The sequence below is a fragment of the Diabrotica undecimpunctata genome, chromosome 5, assembly GCF_040954645.1.
Source record: "Diabrotica undecimpunctata isolate CICGRU chromosome 5, icDiaUnde3, whole genome shotgun sequence".
NCBI classification, from domain to species: domain Eukaryota; kingdom Metazoa; phylum Arthropoda; class Insecta; order Coleoptera; family Chrysomelidae; genus Diabrotica; species Diabrotica undecimpunctata.
Window position 1 is genome coordinate 134,691,350 of NC_092807.1, and position 23,962 is coordinate 134,715,311.

The 23,962-nt window shown below is 32.8% G+C and overlaps 1 protein-coding gene across 1 annotated transcript in view; it reads right to left on the reverse strand.

The window, feature by feature from the left end:
* Window positions 1-466: 466 nt before the first annotated feature.
* Gpa2 (Glycoprotein hormone alpha 2) overlaps window positions 467-23,962 on the reverse strand; it is an 82,860-nt gene continuing 59,364 nt past the window's right edge. Inside the window, exon 3 of the mRNA XM_072532759.1 lies at window positions 467-906. Coding sequence (XP_072388860.1) covers window positions 647-906 — 260 coding nt within the window. The 3' untranslated portion in view covers window positions 467-646. The remainder of the gene's footprint in view (window positions 907-23,962) is intronic.

Genomic DNA, 23,962 nt, shown 5'->3' on the forward strand with positions numbered 1-23,962 from the left:
TAAATAAAATGGTAGCCCGTATTTGTACCTTCTCGTCAATTGATTGCCATCAAAATTAAATTTGAAGATTTTTTTCCTCATCTACTATAATTTAATTTAAGATCACTGTCATTTTGCGGCCCTGGCAATATAATTTCACTCCTCAGTGTTGGTAATACTGCTTGAGTTATGCAGCAAGTTGGACGACAGATCGGGTTGTCTGTGGGCTCTATTAAAGTGAAGTAAAGCCCTAAAGTGAGGATATGTCATACAATATTATCGTTGTAAAGGATAACGAAGAAAAGTGTTTACTTATCAACGCACAAGAAATGAATTTAAAAAGTAACAAACATTGATATCAGATAATAATAAGTAATATTTTTTGTTGAAGTATAATAAATAAATTAGTTTACAGTTTTAGCTGTCAGTTAACTAAATAGGTTAATACAAATAGTAAACAAATAATAAGGGATAATAAAAACTGCAGTAGGAAACAAAATATAATGAACATAATTTCTACAATCAGTCAGTCAGTCAATACAATATATACAATGATTAAGAAAGAATATTAGAATATTTACTTAAGCTCAAAGACAATCCATGAACTTTAAATATGTTACACATAATTTTTGAATAAACTCGCCTTGGTCCTTTCAAAGCAGCAGCTTTAATCTTTCTTGCAGTGGTAACAAGAACATGTGACGGCCGATTTGAACGTGAACGTTCTAACTCCATCAACGCACAAAACCTTTGCTGACACATTTTCTGTCTCCATTATATTGCAGCACTCTCCTACTGATGTTATCGGTTGGCTAGATGAGACTTTTGATAATGACGGTATGGCCCAACTTTCGCAAAATCCACGACAAGCGTTTGTTGTCATCAAAAATTCCACGCAGTTCGGAATGTTGACTCTTCTCGTATGACCTGGAACAATAGAAAATATGTTAAAAAATGTAGAGTGTAAATAGAAAACGCAATACAACAATTTAAAATATACACAATTAATACCCTTTTATGATTTAAAAAAATATTAATCTAAAAATAACCCAATATAACTAAGTCCTTATAATATATATATATATATATATATATATATATATATATATATATATATATATATATATATAAACTTGGATAATTCGAATCTCAAGGGGCCGTTAAAAAAATTCGAATTATCCAAAAATACGAATTAAAAATATATCCACAAAAAACAAAGATGCCTACAAAAACATCTGCAAACGATAAAAATCAACAATAGTTGATTATTTTTATCGCTTGCAAATGTTTTCTGCAGAAATATCGAATTATTTTATTGTTTGCAGAATTATCCAAAAATTCGAATTAAAAATATATCCACAAAAAACAAAGATGCCTAAGAAAACATCTACAAATGATAAAAATCAACAATAGTTGACCATTTTTATCGCTTGCAGATGTTTTCGTTACAATTTTTGCCCGAATTTTGTCAACTGAAAAAAATTGGCAACAAAATTCGGCCAGAATACCAATTAAAGCATTTGCAAGCTATAACAAATGGTCAATTATTGTCGATTTTTATCATTTGCAGGTTTTCTCATTGGTATTTTTGGCCAAATCTTGGCCGAAACAATCGGCAGATAAAAAATTCCCAGTGAGAACGCATCAGTAAAACAATAAAACATTTTGTCATAACCAAAAAATTTATTGAAAATAAGAATACATATTTGTACAATTAATGAAAATAGACTAATTTTTTCCAAAGAAATCCGAAATTGTTAGCTGCTTTTTAGAATTTAACTTCTCGGTAATGACAAACGATCCTAAGATGTTCAGTGAACTAAAAATATAGTGACTTACTATCATTTTTACTTTCAAAGTACCGTTTAAGTTGCGTAATATGGTTGTTGCTTCAGCCGCACTCGGAACATGTATTTCTCCCGCCACTGATGATGCGTCGTCTTTATCACTCTCTTGTTTTTCATCATTGTCCTTAAGCACTTTAGCGATGATCTCGGTTGTATCGGTTATTTCACCACATACTACAACATCTTCATCTACGTTGACAAAATCTTCATAAGAGATGGCAGGATCAGAAATGATGTCCCCCCAGCAGTCAACTGAAAGCAGCTCTTCTGTTAAATGGTCGTCTGTGTTCTCCTCCTTTTTTTATAAAACCAGCTCTTTTGAAACAGTGTTTGATCGTTTCAGGTGTTACTTGGTTCCAAGCTTTCTTACACATTCGAGATGCTTGTAGAATGTCTAACTTTATTTTAAGGGTGTCGCAATCTTCCATCAATATATTTACAACCAAAAAACGTCTGTAAAAATGTTTAAAAATTTTTATGACACCCTGGTCCATAGGCTGGAGAACTGAAGTCATGTTAGCAGGAAAAAAAATAACTTTTACATTTTCCATCAGTGGAATAGTGGTGTGTGCCGTACAATTGTCAATAAACAAAATAACTTTTCTTTTTTTTTATGAACTTTTTGTCAAATTGTTTCAGCCAGTTCTCGAAAAGATCACTAGTCATCCAAGCTCTTGCGCTGCTCACATATTCCACTGGTTTTGACTTGACGTTCTTAAAACAACGCGGATTAGCCGACTTGCCAATCATCAGTAGAGGCAGTCTTTCCGATCCGTCCATGTTTGCACCAATTAGGAGAGTTACTCTTTCTTTACTTAGTTTTCCTCTGTGACATTTTTCGTTTTTAAATGCTAGCGTTTTGTCAGGAGTGCATTTAAAAAAGAGACCCGTCTCGTCAACATTAAAGATATCTCTTTCATCTATACCCTGAATCATCTCTTCCAATTTTTTTTTCCACTGGTTGGCTTCTTGCTTATTAACGGTCCCACTTTCTCCACAAATGGATTTGAAAGAAATTTTGTTGCGTTCTTTAAAGCCGTCGAGCCACCCTGTACTCGCCTTAAAATTATTTTTCCCCGTTTCAATAGCAAATTGTTCAGCTTTGCTTCTTATATGAGGACCACTCACGGGAATCTTCTTATCCCTAGCTTGTTTGAACCATTTTAACACACAACTGTCTAAATATGGATTTTCTGGCTCCCTTAACCTTTTTCGATCTTTACCGCACTCACTTTCACTCTTGAGAATTTTTTCTTTATTCTTCAAGTAGGTGGATAATGTGTTAGGAGGAATTCCAAAGTCCCTGGCAATCTCAGATTTTTCTTCGTCCCCTTTTCTACTTCTCTAATTGCCGCTATTTTTTCCGATAACGTTAAAGTTTTGTATGTTTTCGTATTACCATGCGATGACATCTTTACTCAATACGAAGTGACTTGACGTGATTTGCGGTGATTGCAATTGCAACGCCAACGCATCTCAACTGAAGGGGCGTGCCAGATGGATTAGAATTTAGGTGACAGGTACGGGTACAATGTACAATGGCCTTGAATGCCTTGAAACAAGTGGCACGTTAGAACAGAAAAGAAGAAGAACAGAAAAGAACCTCTTTTAGCAGAAATTCCCAGCATGAAATTGGCATTTTTTAACTTTTTAACTTGTAGGAAAGTTCGAATTATCCAAAATATAATTCGAATTATTCACGACTTTTTAACATTACTTATATAGGAAATGCTAGGGACCAGAATAAAAATTCGACTAACCTTTGGTACATACAAATTAAAATTCTTTTTTTGTAATACCTATTGATGTATTTTTATACTATATGTTTTAAAAAAGTGTTAATTCTGCTTTTTTTTGTATAGATATACGACGTCAAATAAAAACACTAATTTTTGGTAATCGTTTTATTGCTAATTTGCAAAACTATAAAAAAAATTTAAATGAACAACAAAAATTATGTTTTTGAATATGTGACAAAACAAGAATATGTGAAACAATTTACTTTTAAATTCAAAACTAAATATTAACCCACTGCGCAGAAACTATAATAACTTAAAATACGTTAATTATTTGGGTATGATTTCCTGGACGTTCTACGCGGGTTGCTATCATATGCTCCATGCAGAGCCAACATTTACAAAATTTGCAAAAATTAAGAGTTTTTAATTTTTTGCAATACTTACAGTGACCTCTCTTATTTGGTGGTGGATTTAGTTGTTGTTTGTACATTAGTAACTTGAGCCAAATTTATCATGCATTAATATTGCAGAATTAGGCTTAATATGTTGTTTACTTTAAAATTGTCCCCTAAGGTGTATTTTGTATTAATGTGTGGTGTATTAAATAATTTCAAGTTAACATAAATTAAAATATTTTCTTACTTTTTTAATTTAGATTCATTTAACTTATATTTTATTGATTATTTTGTCGATTTTACTTTTACAGATGTGAAATAATATTTCTGATGAAATAGTTTAATAAAATTTTATAATTAAAATTGATTCATAGAATCTTTATTAGTCTCAGTTCCAAATGTTATGAACCTTGGACTGTTGGAAGTTGAATCAATCTTCACCTGTTAGCTGGCTATTCAGCCACAACGTAGACTATTTAAATACGCCTTGCTGTTCTGTCTTATTTTGACGTCAAGGCCACTGTCTTTTCTCGTTGGTTAACGTGTTTCTTACCTGCTAGTCTCATTTCACCGACAGCAACTGAGAAGCTTAAGTGTGGTAACTTCATTATATATTTTTTTAAATATCACTAGAATTCAATCTTAATCAATTTAATAATGTTACTTAAAGTTAAAATTAAATTTAACTAATAATATACTGTTGGAAGTGCATCTGATGATCTTTTTAGTTCTCTGTAAATTAATGTTTTTTTACTTAAGTTTTTTACATATTTTTTATATACATGTACAATTACCACATGTCTTTTGCTGTGCTAAATTTTGAGTTAATTTGTAAACTGTATTCAATTCCAATTAATGTTTATACAACATCTTGTAATGTCCATTGTCGTAAGCTTCTTTACACATTTAATATCTTTGACTGCTACATATCTTTTTGAGGTAACACACTTATAATAACTTTTCTATGGATGTTTGGTTTGTCATATTGTTCTTTTTAGATAAACTGATGATGCTTTCTGATTAGAAAGCGAAACGTCTTCAATAAATAGATGAAGTAGACACCTTCTTTGACTTTTATTTCTCCACTTTGACCGAAAAACCCACCACTCTGCGAGTGTTCCTTAATTTATATATATATATATATATATATATATATATATATATATATATATATATATATATATATATAGTAAACCCCAAAAGTGTATAAAACGTATTGCGTATTATTCAAATTTTAGGGTTTTATCATTTCACATTTAAACAACAACGTTAAAGGGGTATTATATTATTATTTTTATTATTATTTTATTATGGTCAATGGACCTATAAATATGAGAAAATCGCGAAATGCTAGCATTTAAAGGGGTGCGTTTTTGAGAAAGAGGGGTTAATTTTTTCCTATGCACTGCACTTTATACTGCACTTTAGTTATTATAGTAATGATTTGATAATTAAAGTTATATAAGTATCTGCATTATGTTTGCAACGTATAAATATTTATAGATATTAAAAGGTTTTCTGTTTTAGTAATTCATAATTGATGAAACATAATTAATACATTTAGAATAAAAAAAAATTTAAAATGTTTGATTTAGTGACATAAATGTACGCCTGGTATGCAACAAATTGTTGTGGTTTTGGTCCTCCTAATAAATCGTCATCCGACATTACGGCGACACCACCAGATAATGATATCTTTGACTCCAACGTGAACGTGATAAATAAAAAGAACTTTCATTTCCTTACTTTCCTCTGTGTCAATAATTTAAAATTAATACCATTCAGAATCCAAGAAGTAGAATGGAATTTATTAAAACCAATAGGTTTCTTAAAAAACTACAAAAAAGTTACAGACTTACTAGGAAGGAACAAGTTTGTCACGCTTCCCTGTATAGTAAAAAAAATATTAAAAGTTAATACTGACCAAAACAATGACGAGGAAGGTTTTTGGAAAAACTCTTTCATGATAGCAAGCAATAAGATTATTAAATACTACAATAAAACAAATTGGGTGTACTGGATTTCTCTAGTAATCGATCCTCGCCACAAATTGGAAGCATTCGATTTATCAGAATGAGGCCGTTCCTTGAAGTAAGAAACAGAGACAAAATTTAGAGAATTATATAAAAAAATATGCAAAAAGAGGCTCAATCTGGAAGCAACAAGATAAGTTGGATCTTTTGGGTTCTCCAGTGGTGAGGATGATCTCAAAATTTTGTCACTGTGCAAAAAGGGGCGCTCCTTGACGGCGAACTGGATCGATATCTAGCAGAAGAACGAAAAGACAAAAATGTGGGCATCTTACCTTGGTGAAAAGACAACCAGAACAAATTTCCTACTATGGCTCGTTTGACCACGGATATCCTATAACGTCCAGCTACGTCTGTCCCGCAGAAAGGCTCTTCTTCTGTGTTTTATAATGTCGTTTTAGGCAGATTATATACAAAATTATTCGAAACTCATTTCTCCTGGGTTTTAAACAATCATTCATTATGTAAGTCTTTTTTTTTTCTTTACCGAATTTTAATTCAGACCAAGTTTCTATATTGGTGCAATTGGACAGTGTTGCAGGCAACATTGCATACTAATCCATTTTTGCTGCATTCACTGCTACTTCCGCAATTTTCTTTTCAGCTGCAAAAAATTAAGTTACAACCTATTATCAACAGGCGGATGAGCCATTTTTATGGGGTGTAGAAAATTTGCTTTATATTCCCACCTCCAATATATAGGATTTAAAATGTCTTCAAGATGTGTAAACGCGTCTACGGTATGTAAAATTTTACCTTAACATTTTTTTTTATTATAGCTATTAAGTACATTCTAAACTAACAAGTTTCGACCAACTGGACGTTGCTGAACATGAAGTTATCGGAAACATTTGGCTTTCCAAATAAAGTAGAAGCACCATATAATGCAAGTGACTCAATGCCGTGGTCAACTAGCTCCTCCACGGTCAAACCCTTTTTTTTTAATTTTTTAACATGAATGCTTGGGTCCGAATTATTTAAAAAGATGTTAATAAACTTTAATTTTCCATGAAATAAACGTAGCAGAAACGGTGTCAGATCCAGTAAAATCGTGGAGAAATAAAATATTTTTCACAGCTATTGGTAAAAAACATAAACTTTCCTAAGAATATGCCTTGTTTGGTCCAGCTGGTTTCAGAACATAAATTGTCGTCTTTTCTTGAGTGATAGCTGTAACTAAAACAAGAACGTTAACATCTTCTGCGACAATGCCAACCATTTTATTCTGTCGTTATGTTTGTTCTACTATGAATGTTCTGTCGGTAATTAAGCGCACAACTGAAAAAATTTTTGGGAAAGTATGTAGTATTTATTTTATTATTTTTACATTTAATATTTTTCTTTTACTATACTATAATGCGATCTAATTTAATTGTATATTCTAACGACTTTGCTTTAAAACATATTGTTCCTGTATCCTGTTATTTCGTAAAATCTCGTAAAATTGTTAAACTGGCTTAAACACATGTCTGGTTTTAAGTACGGAGAATTTGGCTTTCCCTTTTGTTATTTTGTGTCACCAATACATACAAAACGTGTTAAGTATCGTATTACCGTGACAATTATTTTAAATTATCGTCATTCAAAATCGCAGTACAATAGAGTGATTTATTGGTATACCCTCTTGGTATACGGACCACCTCGAAGCGTGGCCAAAGAGTTTCTGGCCATCTCAAGTCTCAGGACGACACTTCCACCTCATCACCGAGACAACGAACAGTAAGCACGGGACGTCCCTTCTTTTGTGCGTCGGATGGCGTCGCGATGGTCAAAGCTACCAATCTAATCCACCAGCTACGAATATACCAAAAGGTAAAGTTTGTTTCACGAAAAATGGTTGAGTGCTTAATGGTTACCTGAGTTGATCCTATTGTGTATACAAGAGTCTCTCAATAAACTACCGAAGTACACAGAGTCGCAATTCAGAAAGTTTGCTATTTAATATATTTCATTGGTAGCTGTGTAATACACGATTATAAAAATTTATTAAATTATTTCATATGATATTTTCAGGTTGTTCAAGTGAATATACTTGATAATTGAACAATTTTTAACATGAAGAAAGTAGTTTTTTGTTCTACGTGAATAATTGTAGTTATGGATCTAAATTCAGAAAGGTACTTTTCTTCACACTTTTTACAGGCTTAGGACTGTCAGCAAAAAACTGGCGTGTTTAAAAGTTTTTGCTCTTCCCAATCGGATATCGTTAAAAATGTACAGTAATAATAGTTCTATTTACAGTATATACATACAAACGTATACATAATGTACAAAAAATAGATGAATTGAAAAAAAAATATAGAAAAATATATACAAGTTAATATTTACAAAAAAAAATACCCAAAATATCCAAAATATATTTATGAATTCCTAAATACGTAATTCTGTTTCGCTGTCGCTATGCTCTTCAAGATAAATAACAATTGGTTTAATTATGTGATTCAAAGTAACATATTAATTTTCTACGTTCATTACATGACGTACTGAATTTTTCCAACTTTCTGGGGAGATATTATCAAAACATTTCCTAATTAATTCGACTACACTACCACTTAAAGTCGGAGAAACATTTTGTGACCTAACATTTGACTTTAGTTGGTGCCACATATGCTCTATGGGATTAAATAAACAATAGTAGGCCGAAAGCAGTAACACTGTATGTCCCATGTCCTCGGCCAATGCGTCACAAACATATACTTTTTTAATAGAAAATGATTTTAACACTTCTAACAGTTCATTTTTTAAATAACTTTCTTTAAAATATATATCGTTTTCTAACAGGTAGTTTTGAATTTCAATTTTCGTGTTATTTGCACTTGGAGACTTATGTAATTGACGACTGTGGTAACTTGCATTGTCCATTACTATCACACTATTTTGAGGAAAGTTAGGTATAAGACAATTCTTAAACCATTGCTCAAAAAGCTCTGCCGTTGTATTCTCATGGTAGTCCAAGCAGGAGTCTGAGTCTTTAATGTTCTTTGCAGAAAGCCATAAGGCATTTGGGACCCAACCATTTTCTGATCCTGCATGTAAAATTGCTATTCTCTTCCCTTTGTTTGATGGAGCTTTTGTTTGACACCTGTTCGAAGAATCAGACCATCCTTTGGATGGTGTTTCATGAATGTCAAACCATGTCTCGTCCAGATAAATTATTGGTCGATCTTCTGTACGGTACTTTCTTATGGAAGTTATATATTCAGTACGCCATTTTTGTAAACGATGGAACTCCATAAGCACTTGCCTTTTGTCAATTGTACGATATCTAAAGCCCATTTTAGACAAAATCCTCCAAAGACTAATGTGGCTACAGTTTATTTGTGTATCATCACTAGTAAGCCGTTGTTTTAAAGCATCTAATGTAGGTATTCGTTGCTCTTCGTACATTGTGTAAATTTTTCGTGTTATTAAGTCCTTATCACTTTCGTCAATACATTTGGTAGAACCGGCATCCTTACGCTTCCTTCTTGACTGAATGGGATTTGATGTAATTCTTTTCACTGTGGTTAGAGGTATTTTCGTTAAATCAGATATTTCACTGGCAGCAGTATTAGCAGTAAGTCCTCTTGTAAGTAAAGATCTATATATTGTTTTTACGATTTCTCTAGCGTCAGCAGATAAATGCTTTTTCTTTGCTGAAACACTGGAAGAAGCACCATCAATGTTTTTACACGGACGCCACATAATGCTGTTTTATAGGTATAAATAGGTATAACACTGGTAACACTTGTAACACTTTCAACTAAATGAAACAAAATGTATATTTAAAAATTTCTCGTCAGTTTTATATACTTTTACAAATTATACAGAATAGTTTGATACATACATTGTAGAATACATTGATAGTGAAACTCACTGTTAAAATGCTTACAACTTTATGAAATAAAATGTATTCTAATCGTTTTTATAATTTTATACGATTTTTTAATTGTTTTTATATTACCAGGAATTTATTATACAAACAAGATAACGACACTCCACAGTAGCTTCAATTTTACCTGAATACTTACCTGCTCAACTAATGTTGACTAAGCTGGGGTACTTGCGGTCGGGTTTTATTGCAATCATTAAGCACTCAACCATTTTTCGTGAAATAAACTATAAGTCTATATTCTTTGTACAGACAACAGTATAAGCTAAATTTCTAGTTAATTACGTAATTTATTCACAATTGATAGTTGCTATTTTTCGCTAATTTATTTACAGTCAAAATATTGCATTTTTCTTCATTATTATCTCTAATATCATTTAACTAGCGACCTCTAAGTTTTATACGAAACAGTAATTAAATCAATTACTTACTTTATACATTTTTTACTTTTTTTCATTTAATAACTTTAACAATATAAAAACAAATGCGATAAAATATGCACGTGAGCATTTATATTATTGCTGTATACAGTGAAAGTAGTATCTGAAGTAGCTTAAAGGTAGCATCAGTGCTACCAACTTTTTTATAAATAGTGCTGCAAAATTTACTATAAAAAAGTCGATTAAAAAAAATTTAAATTCGAGTAAACAAAATTTTTAAACCTGGATCTTTGGTACCAACGGTCCGATGACTTTTGCCAACATAATATTCGTGTTCAGCAACATTTTATTCAATATTTGACGAGATAATTTTTTTTTAATTTGCAACTCTGAAAAATGCATTTTTTAAAGGCACAAATGCAATTTTTCATTTCTTCATGATTGCATTAGTTAACAAAATTTTCTGACGCTCTCAAGAATCATTGTTCATTGTTTCATTTCCTCGACTAGTTGTGTTGGGGAGCCGGTCCAAATTTCTCTCGCTCCCAGGCAGCAGATGCCATAGGAACGGCCATGTTTTAGTGGTTCATAGTAAGAATGGCCTAATTTATTAGTTGGATAAAGTGTAATCCAAAGGGAACGAAAAATGAGATGAAAAACCAAATATTAAAAACTTAAGCAAACAAATCAGCACAATAATATATAGAAAATTACATAGAAGTTTATGCATATAATAAAAATCCAAGACAAATCTACAACTCTCAAACAGTAAACGTCCCATTTATACATATGCCCAGAAGTAAAAATTGCACAGAAGAATTTGTGGAAATCGCAATAAAAAAACAGTTAATTAACTTGTTGTTTACCCGAATAACAGATAACTCTCAACATAATTAATGTTGAAAAATCTTTAAAAACTTCAAACTAAATTTAAAATAAAGCTGTGGGGCATTTGATTACTCTCAGCGCATTTTTAAACCAAACTCTTGAAAGATAATCCTTTTTGCAAATTGCAACTGAAGATTTGTTGTGTATTACAATAGTAAGTAAACCAAGCCCAGACTGCCGGATTTCTGTGGAAATGAATTTTATTCGGAAATCCATCATGCGAATTTCATTTGAAACAAATCGCCCGAACAAATAAAAAATGTATCGATGTGATTGTCTTGTCTTTATTGGGTAAATATTTTACTACCATAAAAGCAGTACGTGTATGTAGAAAACAATGAAAAAAATTATTTTATTCTTTTGAACTTTTTCAACAGTTCAAAAATATATTTAAAACGATAAATGGAAAATTGACCACATTAGCAAAGTTATAGATAACACGAGAAATATAAATAAACACTTAGATTAACTTGTTTTGTTTATATATACCGAGCAACAAATTTAATATTGATATTGCTCACATCCTCTAAACACCCTTTAGGGAAAACGAGTGAATTGCCGTACACCTAAGCAGCAATTTATTTTTTTCAAAAAATTATATGTACGAAAGTTGCTTCGTGTCTTAAGCAATATTCAATAAATGTACTATCAAAATTTATAACAATATAAACGATTTGCAACATCCATACTATTTTTTTACACTTTAAGTAAAATACTAAAAGAATGGTATAACACGAAAGTTGCGGATATTACCGGAATGTGGTGACCAGATATCATATACAAAAACAAATTTCAAAAAATGTAAAAAAAACATGTAATTTTATACAAATAATTGATAATTATTAAATTGGTAATTGTCACCAGATGATCTGATTACAGAATTATAAGCTTAATGAGCCATGCACTCAAAATCCTTCTTTCTGTTATTCACTCTCGCATATATAAAAAACTTGAGGAAAACATTAGCAGTGTTCAGTTTAGATTTAGAAGCGGACTGGGAACGCGAGAGGCCCTATTTTCCATACAAGTAATTGATACAAACAGCTCGAGACGTAAATTGCGAAGTCTACGCATGCTTTATAGTTTTTGAAAAAGCATTTAACAAGGTGCAAAATTAAAAATTATTTCAGATACTGAAAGAATCTAGTATTAATGACAAAGATTTACGCCTAATTAAAAATGTATACTTACAGCAAAGGGCAACTGTACGAATAGACAACGAAACCTCACAAGAATTCACGATAAAACGAGGAGTACGTCAGGGCTGCATTTTATCACCGACGTTGTTCAATAATTACTCGGAAATGCTGTTCAGGGAAGTTATTGATGGGGTTTAAGAGAAAGTATAAAAATCAATGGTGAAATAATAAACAATGTAAGATATGCGGACGATACGGTTTTAATTGCTGATAATGCGGAGGATCTGCAAACAATAGTAGACCGTGTATAGGAAGCCTGTGACAGATACGGCATGAAATTAAACTATAATAAGACCAAAATTCTTGTAGTAAGTAAAAACCACGTAATACAGCAAGAATTCAGAGGTAATAATGAACCCTTGAAAATAATCGACAAAATTACATACCTTGGATGCAGCCTAAATAAGAAATGGAAGAATGAAACTTACAGAAAATAAGATGTCGTATAGAAAAGGCGAGAGCTGTCTTCAATCTCAGGAAGATTTTATGAAATATGCACCTGAACATTGATATAAAAACACTAGTCTTGAGATGCTATGTATTTTCTACCCTTTTGTATAAGGTCGAAGCCTGGACATTGACGAAGGCAACATCCAAACGATTAGAAGCCTTCGAAATGTGGTGCTACCGCCACATGCTCAGAATTTTCTATATCCATCATGTTAAAGATTTGGAAATTCTGCATATCGTGAAAATCAGAAAGATCACATACTTGGGCATGTAATGTAAGATAAAAGACAAGAGATCTCAAGGGCACAGAGGGATATTGTGGTTGAAGAACATCAGACAGTGGGCAGGAATGACTATCATACATCTATTTAGAGCAGCTGTCAACAAAGTTGTATAGACCAACGTGATTGCCAACATCCGCAGAGAATAGGCATTAAAAGAAGAATTAACAAAACCTTCAATATAGTTTTCAACCCGGTCATCACCACTATCCAGTTCATGAGCCCATTTGCCACAGTTAACACAACGCAACCAAATTTCCAAATTTCGTTATTTTTGCCGAATTTTCGACATATGAGACAGATTTTATTATTGTTATTTGCTACCCCCTCCATAAATTATTAAACATAATTGTTGCGTTTGTAACGTCTCGCAATTACTTTCCGCTAAAGAATACAAAAAATACAAAATTAAATTTCAAGTACTAAAAAATTACTTTTGTATTAAATTACACAAGAATGGTTTTACAGTTTTATTTTAATACAGTTTGCTTTGATGATACTTCCTACATTCCCAGACGAAAAAGTCGTAAAATTTAATTGCCTATCACATGACCATAATCTTCATCGTGACAAACTGGTTCCACATCCTCGTCTGAATCTGAAAAGTCAACAAAAACTTTTCTTTTGTGGGATAACTTGGTGTTTTTACTTTTTCTAGTTTTTGTGTGCTTCGGAGGATTATTTTTTAATAAATTTGTTACTGTCAGATTTTTCAATTGAGTTTTCGTAGGCGTTAAAGTCAATATTTGTAAGTGCTTCTTTTTTCTTGCTTTAGATTTTTGTTTTAACTGACTAGAAAACGTCTTTGGAGCAGGAGAGACTGTAGCAAAGTTATAAAATGTTTTTGTAGGTATAGACAAATTATTACATTATCCAATTGTGAATAAATGGATTCCTTCCAAAAATACAAGATCAGGAGAGCGAGGTGGCATTATTATAGTACCTTTTGTACTAATAACTCCATCTGGAAACGTAATGTTTAAAAAATACCCCCCGTTCATTGAGCAAATGAGCTAGACAGCCGTCTTCTGCCACCAAATTTTATCTGTATGAAATTGGTAATGCTCGAACTGCTGGGTTTAGGTGATTTCTCAGAAGATCTAGGTATTTGCGACATAAAGTGTCCATAATGAAAAAAGGGACAATTACGTTATCACCTAAAATATCAGCCGAGACTTTGACTTTTTGACGGAATTGTGTTGGAAGGAACACTTATGTGCCTATTTTCTGTAAAGAGTGTTCACTTGAATACCGTAGAGTAAGGACGTATTCCGCCGAGTGTGATAGTAAAAAGTGACCACCGATAAGAACAATTACAATCTAATTATTAAAATTATAGTTATTAAAATAAACAGTAGAGATGCAGTGGCGTACCAAATTCTGTTTTCTACAATGAATAATTCGCACACACACGGAACACAAACAATCAGTGGCTATTGTAGTATCAGCAGAAATTGCAGGTAAGCAGCAGGTCCACTATTAAAAAACATTCAGGAACATGTACACAACTCCCCAATAATATTCTCCACTAGAATACACATCCGACCATGCACCAAACCATATATACTGGCAACCCACAAATACTTCTATATCAAACATTCCACAAAATCAATTCGCTCTTCCACCACAACCACAACAATTTCCAACTCAACACCAACCAATTTACTACAACCCAAGCAACCCATCTACTGTAGGGCAGACCTCAAACACAAAGCAAAAACTTTGAATTACACATTCAGAAAACTCGGATATAGAGTCTAGCGAAGACGACGATCAAGAAACGAAAAATAGTCATGGCAAGTAGTCAAAAAACGTAAATTTTCAAAACAAAATAACGATCCCAATTCTCCAAGCTCACCACCAACAAAAATATAAATTCGATACAGTGCATTATCAAACACCGACAGCTCTGAACAGACTGAAACAGAAAAACAACAGAAAATACCAAAACCACCTCCAAAATTCGTATATGGCGTCAAAAACTTTAAAGATATGGTCGATAACTTTGCACAAATTGTGGAGGAAGAAAGGTTCTATACCAGAACTCTACCAAACGACACTGTCAAGATTACAACATATACAATAGATACATACCGTAAACTGATAAGACGTGAGGCAATAGCGGCATTTTGGTGACATTCGAACTAACCTCCAATCATATCATATAATTCTGCATTTGATATACTCATCACGAATTATTAGTACTGATAATTAATTACTAATATTACCAATATTAATATCTATTGAAACAAGTGCAATCTTCAATTCGAATTATAATATAACACTTCTTAACAATGTTTTGACTGCTGTCAATAAATAAACAATATAAACTCTCCGCAAATTTATTGTCGTAGCCTACTTAGTTTCGAAAAAACTATTTTTAATCATATGAAATAACAATGGTCAAAATAGGTATCAACATTAGGATTCTTCTGCTATAAAAAAAAATTGAAAGTAACTACTTACGTATTTTTTAATTTAATTTATAATACAGGGTGAGTCAATACTATACTTACTTATGTTTATGCGTTTTTATTTATATCTCGAGTTCGACTAAAGCTATCAACATGCGGTTTGCGGCGTTTTGTTACAAATTTAATCCAGTTCCATTATAATTTACAATAAATAGGTGTTCATATTAAACATTTTAAAGAAAAACAAATTTTAATTTTTTCTATTCGAAAGTACCCTCTACCTATGAAAATTAAAACTAAATGCAATTATTTTATAGTAGATATAAATTAATTCATCTACATTCTTTCTAATGACACTAATTTCGTTAAAATCGGTTGATGAAAACCAAAGTAATAGGTATTTATCCACAAATACTTTCCCACTCTCCCCCACCCTTTATTTGTAAAAATAAAAAAAAAGTACTTGAACAACTTTGTGCAGAATTTACGCCTCTTTCTAGTTAAATTATTTAACACTTGGTATAATTGGGCATATTTCCCAAAAAACTGGTTTTCAAAGTTTTCTTCTCAGGTTACGCCCCCTAGTGGTTAACCCAGAAACTTGAAAGTTATTTCCAGCGACTTCTCTTGGCCACTTTTACTAAGAAATTTTTTCCGAAAGTTATAACATGAATAGTTTCTGATATATAGCCGAGAGATCGGCTTATTGAACCACCCGGTATATAAACGTTATTTTTTATGCATGAAATGTAAAAAATAGACTTACCACCAATACACGTTTTCTCCCAATATCATACACTATCAAAAATTAGAGGAAGATCTCGGAAATCCCGAATTTAAGTAGGTATTTAATTGAAAAATTGATTTTTATTCAATATCGATAGACTCTATTATATTCGTTATTTTTTACCCAACAAACTATACAGAATATTGCAAACAGTCGTTATTCTATTCAAAATGATTGAAACTGAAAAAATTATAAAAACTGAATATGTTCAGTTTTGTAACTACACAGACGATACGGCATCGGCATCTAAAATCTAAAAGTGTACTAATCAAATTAACCAAAATCCATAAAGAGCTAAATTAATTAATTCATATAGCATCATGCAAGTATATTATCCGTACATAGTTACGTAATCCCCCAAGGAAATAGGTTGTGAATACATAAATGAATTGTATAGAAACGTATAAATGAGAAATATTTCTGAATAAATATTTTTATGGTTGATCATGATGATTTAAATAATTATAAAACAAAGATACAACGTATCATTATCGCACTTAAATATTGGTTAAAGCATATCTTATTTTTAAGGTGACGAGGCGAGGGTTAGATCAGAATTTTTCAGACGCTGCTGCCCACCACATTTCCAATCGCATAACAATAGTTTTCTCGGAACTAAAATATTTAATGGAATTTTTTTCATTTAAGTTGAACTCATATAGTAGTTTTAGAAAATATTTTTGGGTTATTTAAAAAAAGAAATGGTTTTTTATATCTTACGGATATAAATTTATTTTATCTAATACTGACGATTACAGCTTAGTTCTCATTATAGTCTGTTAATTTCAAATAGAGTACCCTCAGCGAGTGACAAAACGATTGGGGGAAATCTCAACCTTCCGAGACAGATTTAGAAATGGTATTTATGGTTTTAGATACCCGCTATGGTTTCACGCGGGACCGCGGGACTACGAGAAGCGGCACAAGCTCTTGTCCCGTCCCGCGTCTTGCACTTAAATTATATGTTCTAAATAAGTAAATGTGGGCTTAGAGGATCTCCCTGAAATAATAATATCAGAAATTAGAGCCGCACGAAAACAAATGAAAAATGGGAAAACACCATACTTCAGAGATATTAAAAATGGGAGGCACTGCATTAGAAGAGGCAATGAGAGCATTACTGAATAAATGCCAATTGGAAGGACAAATACCAAAAGCATGGAAAAATGCGGAAGTCATTCTGCTTCATAAAAAAGGGGACGCCGCAAATATAGAAAACTACCGACCAATAAGCTTATTGTCGCACCTTCACAAACTACTAACACGAATAATAACAAATAAATTGACAGCTAAGCTAGATGCATACCAACCAGTGGAGCAAGCAGGCTTTCGTAAGGGTTTTAGCACTATCGATCACTTGCAAACAATCCGGACAGTTATTGAAAAAACAATAGAGTACAACATACCACTACATCTGACATTTGTCGATTATCACAAAGCATTCGACAGTATCGAGAAATAGGCTTTTTTAACAGCATTGGAAGACGCCAGAGTAGATTCAAGATATGCTGCCCTCCTTAAGAATATATACGATGATGCTACTTTTCACGTAAAAATAGATGATGATCTGGAAACTATGAAAATAGACATGCAAAGGTTTGAGACAAGGCGACACAATCTCACCCAAGTTATTTACTTTGGCATTAGAAAATGTCTTCAAAAAACTAAATTAAACTAAATTGGGCAAAAAAGGAATAAAAAAACCAATAAAGTATATCTTAACCGTTTCGCAGACGACATAGTACTAATAAGCATAGATATCCATGAACTAAAATCAATGCTACAAGATTTAAATCACAAATCGAATCAAATAGGATTAAAAATGAATCTCGACAAAACAAAGATATTAAGCAACAGCCTAGAAAACATCACGATAGATAACATCAAAATAGAAAAGGTAGAACAATATATATCTAGGACATGCAATTAAAAACGAAAAGGAAAATCAAACCCTAGCAATTAAAAGAAGGACACAATTGTCATGGGCTGCTTTTGGTAAGTTGAGCTTCATTTTAAAGGACAGAAAAATCCCAATACACTTAAAACGAAAAACCTATGACACTTGTATACTACCAGTTGCAACTTATGGATTGGAAACTATGGCAATAACAAGAAAAATGACAGAACAATTAAGAGTAACTCAACGAGCCATGGAGAGGGCCATGTTAAATATAAGCCTCAGAGACAAAATTTCTAACACCGAAATACGTCGAAGAAGTAAAGTAACCGACATCATGGAAAAAATAGTAACATTGAGATGGCAATCGGTAGCACATGTAGCAAGACAAGACACCAACAAATGGTCTCATAAAGTGACATTCCGGAGACCTCGAGAAATAAAAAGGAGCGTGGGAAGCCCCAAAAAGAGATGGATAGACGATATAACAGCTGTAGCTGGAAAGAAGTGGATGAGAATTGCAAAAAATAGAAAAGCGTGGAAGCTTTGGTGAAAGAATTGGAGGAGGCCTATGTCCAATAATGGATAAATGAAGGCTGAAGAAGAAGAAGAAGAAATAAGTAAATATATTTTTATAATAATGGTGTAAAGACAAATTTAATATTTATATTTTTTTCTCAGTATATTTTTTTATTAATTGTCTTAACAATTATTAAACATCAAAATTATACTATTAGATTAATTTAATGATTACTTCCGTTTCTAAAAGTGTCACGTTTTCCTCTACAATGTATTGTATTAAAATTTCTATTTGTTTTGAATTTATCCCGTTCAAATCGTTTCAGATACTATACTATATAGGATAATTCACGCAACAATTCAATTAAAAGTTTTCAATGTTTTATTGCCGTATATTTCTGAAAATTTGATCAGGGGGGGAAGGTAAAAGATGCTCTACATTCTAATTTAGTTTTGTTTTATTGACTGAAAATCGGTGTAAGTTGACTTTTTTAAATGGAATGTTGAAATTTTCTGAGTAATTTGGGAGTAAGGGTCGACAAGATAAGAATTCTTGTCTTGATAACAACTTGTCTTGTCTTGAGAAAAAAATCAAGAACTATTAATAAATCTTGTCTTGACGTTTTCTTGACATCTTATATCTTGTCTTGACTCAAGAAATATTAAGATTTTGAAATTTCTTGATTACTTGGTCCGATGATTTCCCGGTGACCTTTTTATTGCGTTGCGTGCTAACACGGCCATCTAGTGGCTCCACTGCCACCAGCTCCCGACCAAGGAAAGTTCCCGATCTGCACTTCTTTCCTGGCGATGCAAAATTGCTATTATTGCTATTATAAATTGATGTTGGCTACTAGCATGGCAATTCTAACTGTATTGACCGCAGCTCGAAATAGTCCTGAAGTGGTTAAGAAAAACCTTTTTCTAAGTAAGTAAGTTCTTAGAACTATTCTGAAGATATTCTTCTTCTTCCTGGTCCCCTCTTTCCGTAGACCTTTCCCTGTAATATAAGTTGCAGCAGGTTATATCTATTAGCGTTTCGCATTATATGTCCAAGATATTCTAGCTTGCGCTGTTTCACTGTGGATATAATTTCACATGTTTTATCCATCCGACGTAGAACCTCAATATTTGTTATTCGGTCCACCCAGGAGATCCTCAGTATCCGTCTATAACACCACTTCTCGAGTTTTCCCATGGATGCCTCGGTTAGTGTCCATAATTCAATCCCATAGAGCAGCAATGTCTACACATAGCATCTCAATAAACGGATTTTCGTTTTTAAGGGTAGGTCGTGGCTCTTAAATATCTTGCTCATTCTGACAAATGCTGACCTGGCTTTTTCAATTCTTTGTTTTATCTCAACTGAGTGGTCCCATTGGTCGTTTATGGTGGTTCCTAAATAGTAGTAACGGGGCACTTGGAGTATTTGTTGCTGATCTGCCAGTAATTGACTAAGTGGAATATGCTTTTTACTGATGACCATGTACTTTATATTCTTGATATTAAAATCATGCCCGTATTCTTGACTGATTCTCCAAAATTGCGTTACCGGTGTCTGTAAACCTTCTAAACTGTCTGCAAAGAGGTTGGTGTTATCTGCATATCTGATGTTATTGAGGCGCTCACCATTTATGAGAATATCCTCTTCAATATGCTCTAAGGCCTGGCTCATGACGTGTTCCGAATAGACGTTAAATAATAGGGGAGAGAGTCTGCAGCCCTGTCGTACCCCTCTCTTTATTGCAACTTCTTCTGTTAGTTGGTCTTTCACCCGAATGGTTGCTGATTGGTTGTAGTATATGTTCTTAATTACACGAAGGTCTTTGTTATCCAGATCAGTTGCCTTTAGTATATCCATGAGCTTATCGTACTTGATTCTGTCGAAAGCTTTCTGGTAGTCGATAAAGCATACATAAATATCGCAGTTGACGTCTCTGCATCTTTGAAATAATACCTGAACCGCGAACAAGGCTCGTTTAGTTAAGTAAGGTTAATATTACACAATTAATACACAGGTATTACACAAGTACATTAAGGTTACAAGTAATTCGAGGAAGAAGTGTGAGAAATCTGAAAGATTCCAATATTTGACTAAAGGTGAGTGAAAACCTCAATAAAAAGGTGTTTAAATGCAGAAATGCAGGAACTATAGAGGAAAGTCTAACTGGCATACAAGAAACAGTAAGAGAAATAAAATAACACCTGAAGAAAATTACAGTGAAACGTAAATCGTGGATGATCGATGAAATACTTAAATTTATGGTTTAGAGAAAAAAAACAAAGAAAATCTCCAAGAATATAAGAAAATACACACCATCGTCAGAAGTAAGATAAGAGAAGCCAAAGAGAAACAAAAAACAGAACAATGTCAAGAAATAGAGGAGTATCAGAGTCTATATGATAAGTTCAATGTCCATCGAAAGGTGAAGGGAAAAGCTGGAAAGTTCCGAAAACGCACCAGCAAAAAAATAACAGATGACGAAGGCAATCTCGTCATAACCAAATAAGATAAAAAGAAAGTATGGGAAGAATACTTGAAGAAACTTTTATACGACCTTAGAACAATACAAGAACCCACCATTGAAGAAAATTTCTGGTCCCGAAATCCTACCAGAAGAAATAACGGCAGCCGTCAGACAAATGACGGATGGAAAGACACCGGGACTTGGCGAAATTCTTGCAGAACTGCTGAAGCTATTAGATGCAGAACAAATAAAAATAATAACTGAAATATTTAATAAAATATACAAGACAGGAAAAATACCAGTAGAGCGGCTCAAATCGGAGTTCGTACCATTGTCCAAAAAAACAGAAGCAAAAGTTTGTGAAGACTATAGGACCATAAACCTAATGAGCCACCTGCTCTAGCTGTTTTTAAAAGTCATTTACAAAAGAATTTACCGGAAATGCGAGGAACAAATTGCGCCCAATCAGTTTGGATTTGTGAACGCCGGTTGCTACGAATGAAGCTTTATTTAGCGTGAAGGTATTGTTTCAGAAGTTTAGAGATGTCAACTGTGACGTTTTTGCATGCCTGATTAACTAAAAGAAGGCTATCGATAGAGTCAGGCATGAACAAATGACAGAAGTGCTGAAGAGGACAGGGATTGACGGAAGACACCTAAAAACAAGAGCTAACCTGTATTGGAATAAATTAGCGGTGCTCCGAATAGATGGAGAATGTACAGATCAGGTCAAAATCTTAAGGAAGTGTGACAGGGGTTCATAATTTCACCACTGATATTCAATCTGTACTCGATGCACATTTTTGAAGAGGCTCTACAAGATATTAATAAAGGCATCTCAATTAATAGAGTCAAGCTCACTAACCTGCGGTATGCAGATGATACAATAGTGTTTTTCATTACTATAGAAGAGCTGCAAAACTTAATGAACAAAATACCGGAAACAAGTAGAACATATGGACTAGATATAAACACCAGCAAACCGAAGCTAATGATCATCAGCAAGGAAAACATAACTTGTGCAAACCAAATGAAGAATTTAATGTATCTCACAGTACAACTACTTGGGAACTATAATCAATGAGTCGTGCGACAATACCCTAGAAATTAAATGTCGCATCGGAAAGGCAAAAAGTGCATTCTTTACTATAAGCTCTGTATTCAAGAGCCATGACCTCACCCTAGAAACAAAAATAGGGCTCCTTAAATGTTACGTGTACTCAGTTCTTCTGTACGGAGAAAAAACTTGGACATTGAAAGCAGAAACAAACAAGAAGAAGTACTACAGAGGATGAACACAACCGATGATTTGATCAACATTGTGAAGGGCCATAAGCTGCAGTACTTGGGACATATATTGAGAAATCAAAGCAGATATGAGCTACTTCAATGCATTTTGCAAGGTAAAATTGAAGGAAAAAGGGCCCTAGGACGAAGAAGAATATCCTGGCTTGCTAACCTCAGAGCATGGTATAGAAAGACCTCTACACAGCTATTCCGTATAGCAACCAACACAAAGTCATAACCAGAATGATCGCCCATGTTTGGAATGGACAGGCACCCTAAAAAGATGAATATTACAAAGTGGTAGTCTGTACCGGTTTCGTTATATTTTTGATGCGAGCTTGTGAATATTAGTGATAAAAAGTATATTATATTAAAATTATCTCGTATTATAAAAATAGATGTAATTGTTGTTCGATAACTTTTTCAATCGCTTTCCTAAAAGTAGAAATAATACTTATGAGCCTATAATTGTCAGTTTTTGAGGATTCACCTTTTTTGTAAATAGGTAGTACTTTTGAGTATTTTAGTACTTCCGGAAATACTCTGATTAAATTAATATGATGAGTGAAAGGTGTTAAAACTATTTGGTAAGTTTCTTTTAAAATCTTGCCATTAATTTAGTAAACATCCCTACAATTGGAAATATTAAGAGACCTTATTATTTGAGAGATCTCTTCTTTCGCAGCGGGGCGAAAAAAGTTACTTGCTCGGAGAAGGATAATGTCTGTCACTAAATAGAACATGGATATTGATAGTGGAAAGCCATGTAATTAAATTCTCTATAATTGTAATAAAAAGTACTAGTACTTTTTATTACAATTAATATATAATTAATATATAATTGTAATAAAAAGTAGTCTCTAGGTTTATTATTGAAATTAGTAATAAAATCACTGTAAGCTATTCTCTGTTCATAAATTGTTGAGAGCACGAAATATGCCTCAAACTCATAAAACGGTCGTAAATCATAGGCGTTCCTAAGGTGTTTATTCATTAATAATGTTTTAATACTAATATATTTAGCAAAAAAACAATTAAAACTTTCACGACTAATGTTGGTTATTATATTATATTAATAAAAATAAGAATTTAACCTTTAACAATTTTGTAAATAAGAATATCTTATCTCTTTGGATATTTCAATACTAATCTTTACGTTTAATCACTTTACTAGAAAACCTGGAATTCATATCCGAATGTACTATTCGTTGCAAGATAATTAAGATGGAATTACCCAGATTTTTAATAATATAATTATATTCGAAACTTAACTTGAAAGGGTGAAGTTATTACGAAAGAAAACAATTTTTTTGTTTAGTACGTTTTTGATCGCATGTAATTTACGGCTCGTCGGTGTTTCCGCGACTACGGCAGTAATTAGCGTCTCGAATATTTCTTTTGCGAATTATATGCAGTGCGTGAGTGATTTTTTATTCCATATACCTACGAACATATACGTACCTTTCGCTCGTGCTCGTTTTGTTGGATTGTTTGTGATGGCCTTATCATCAAGTTTTACACCGGTACTGTT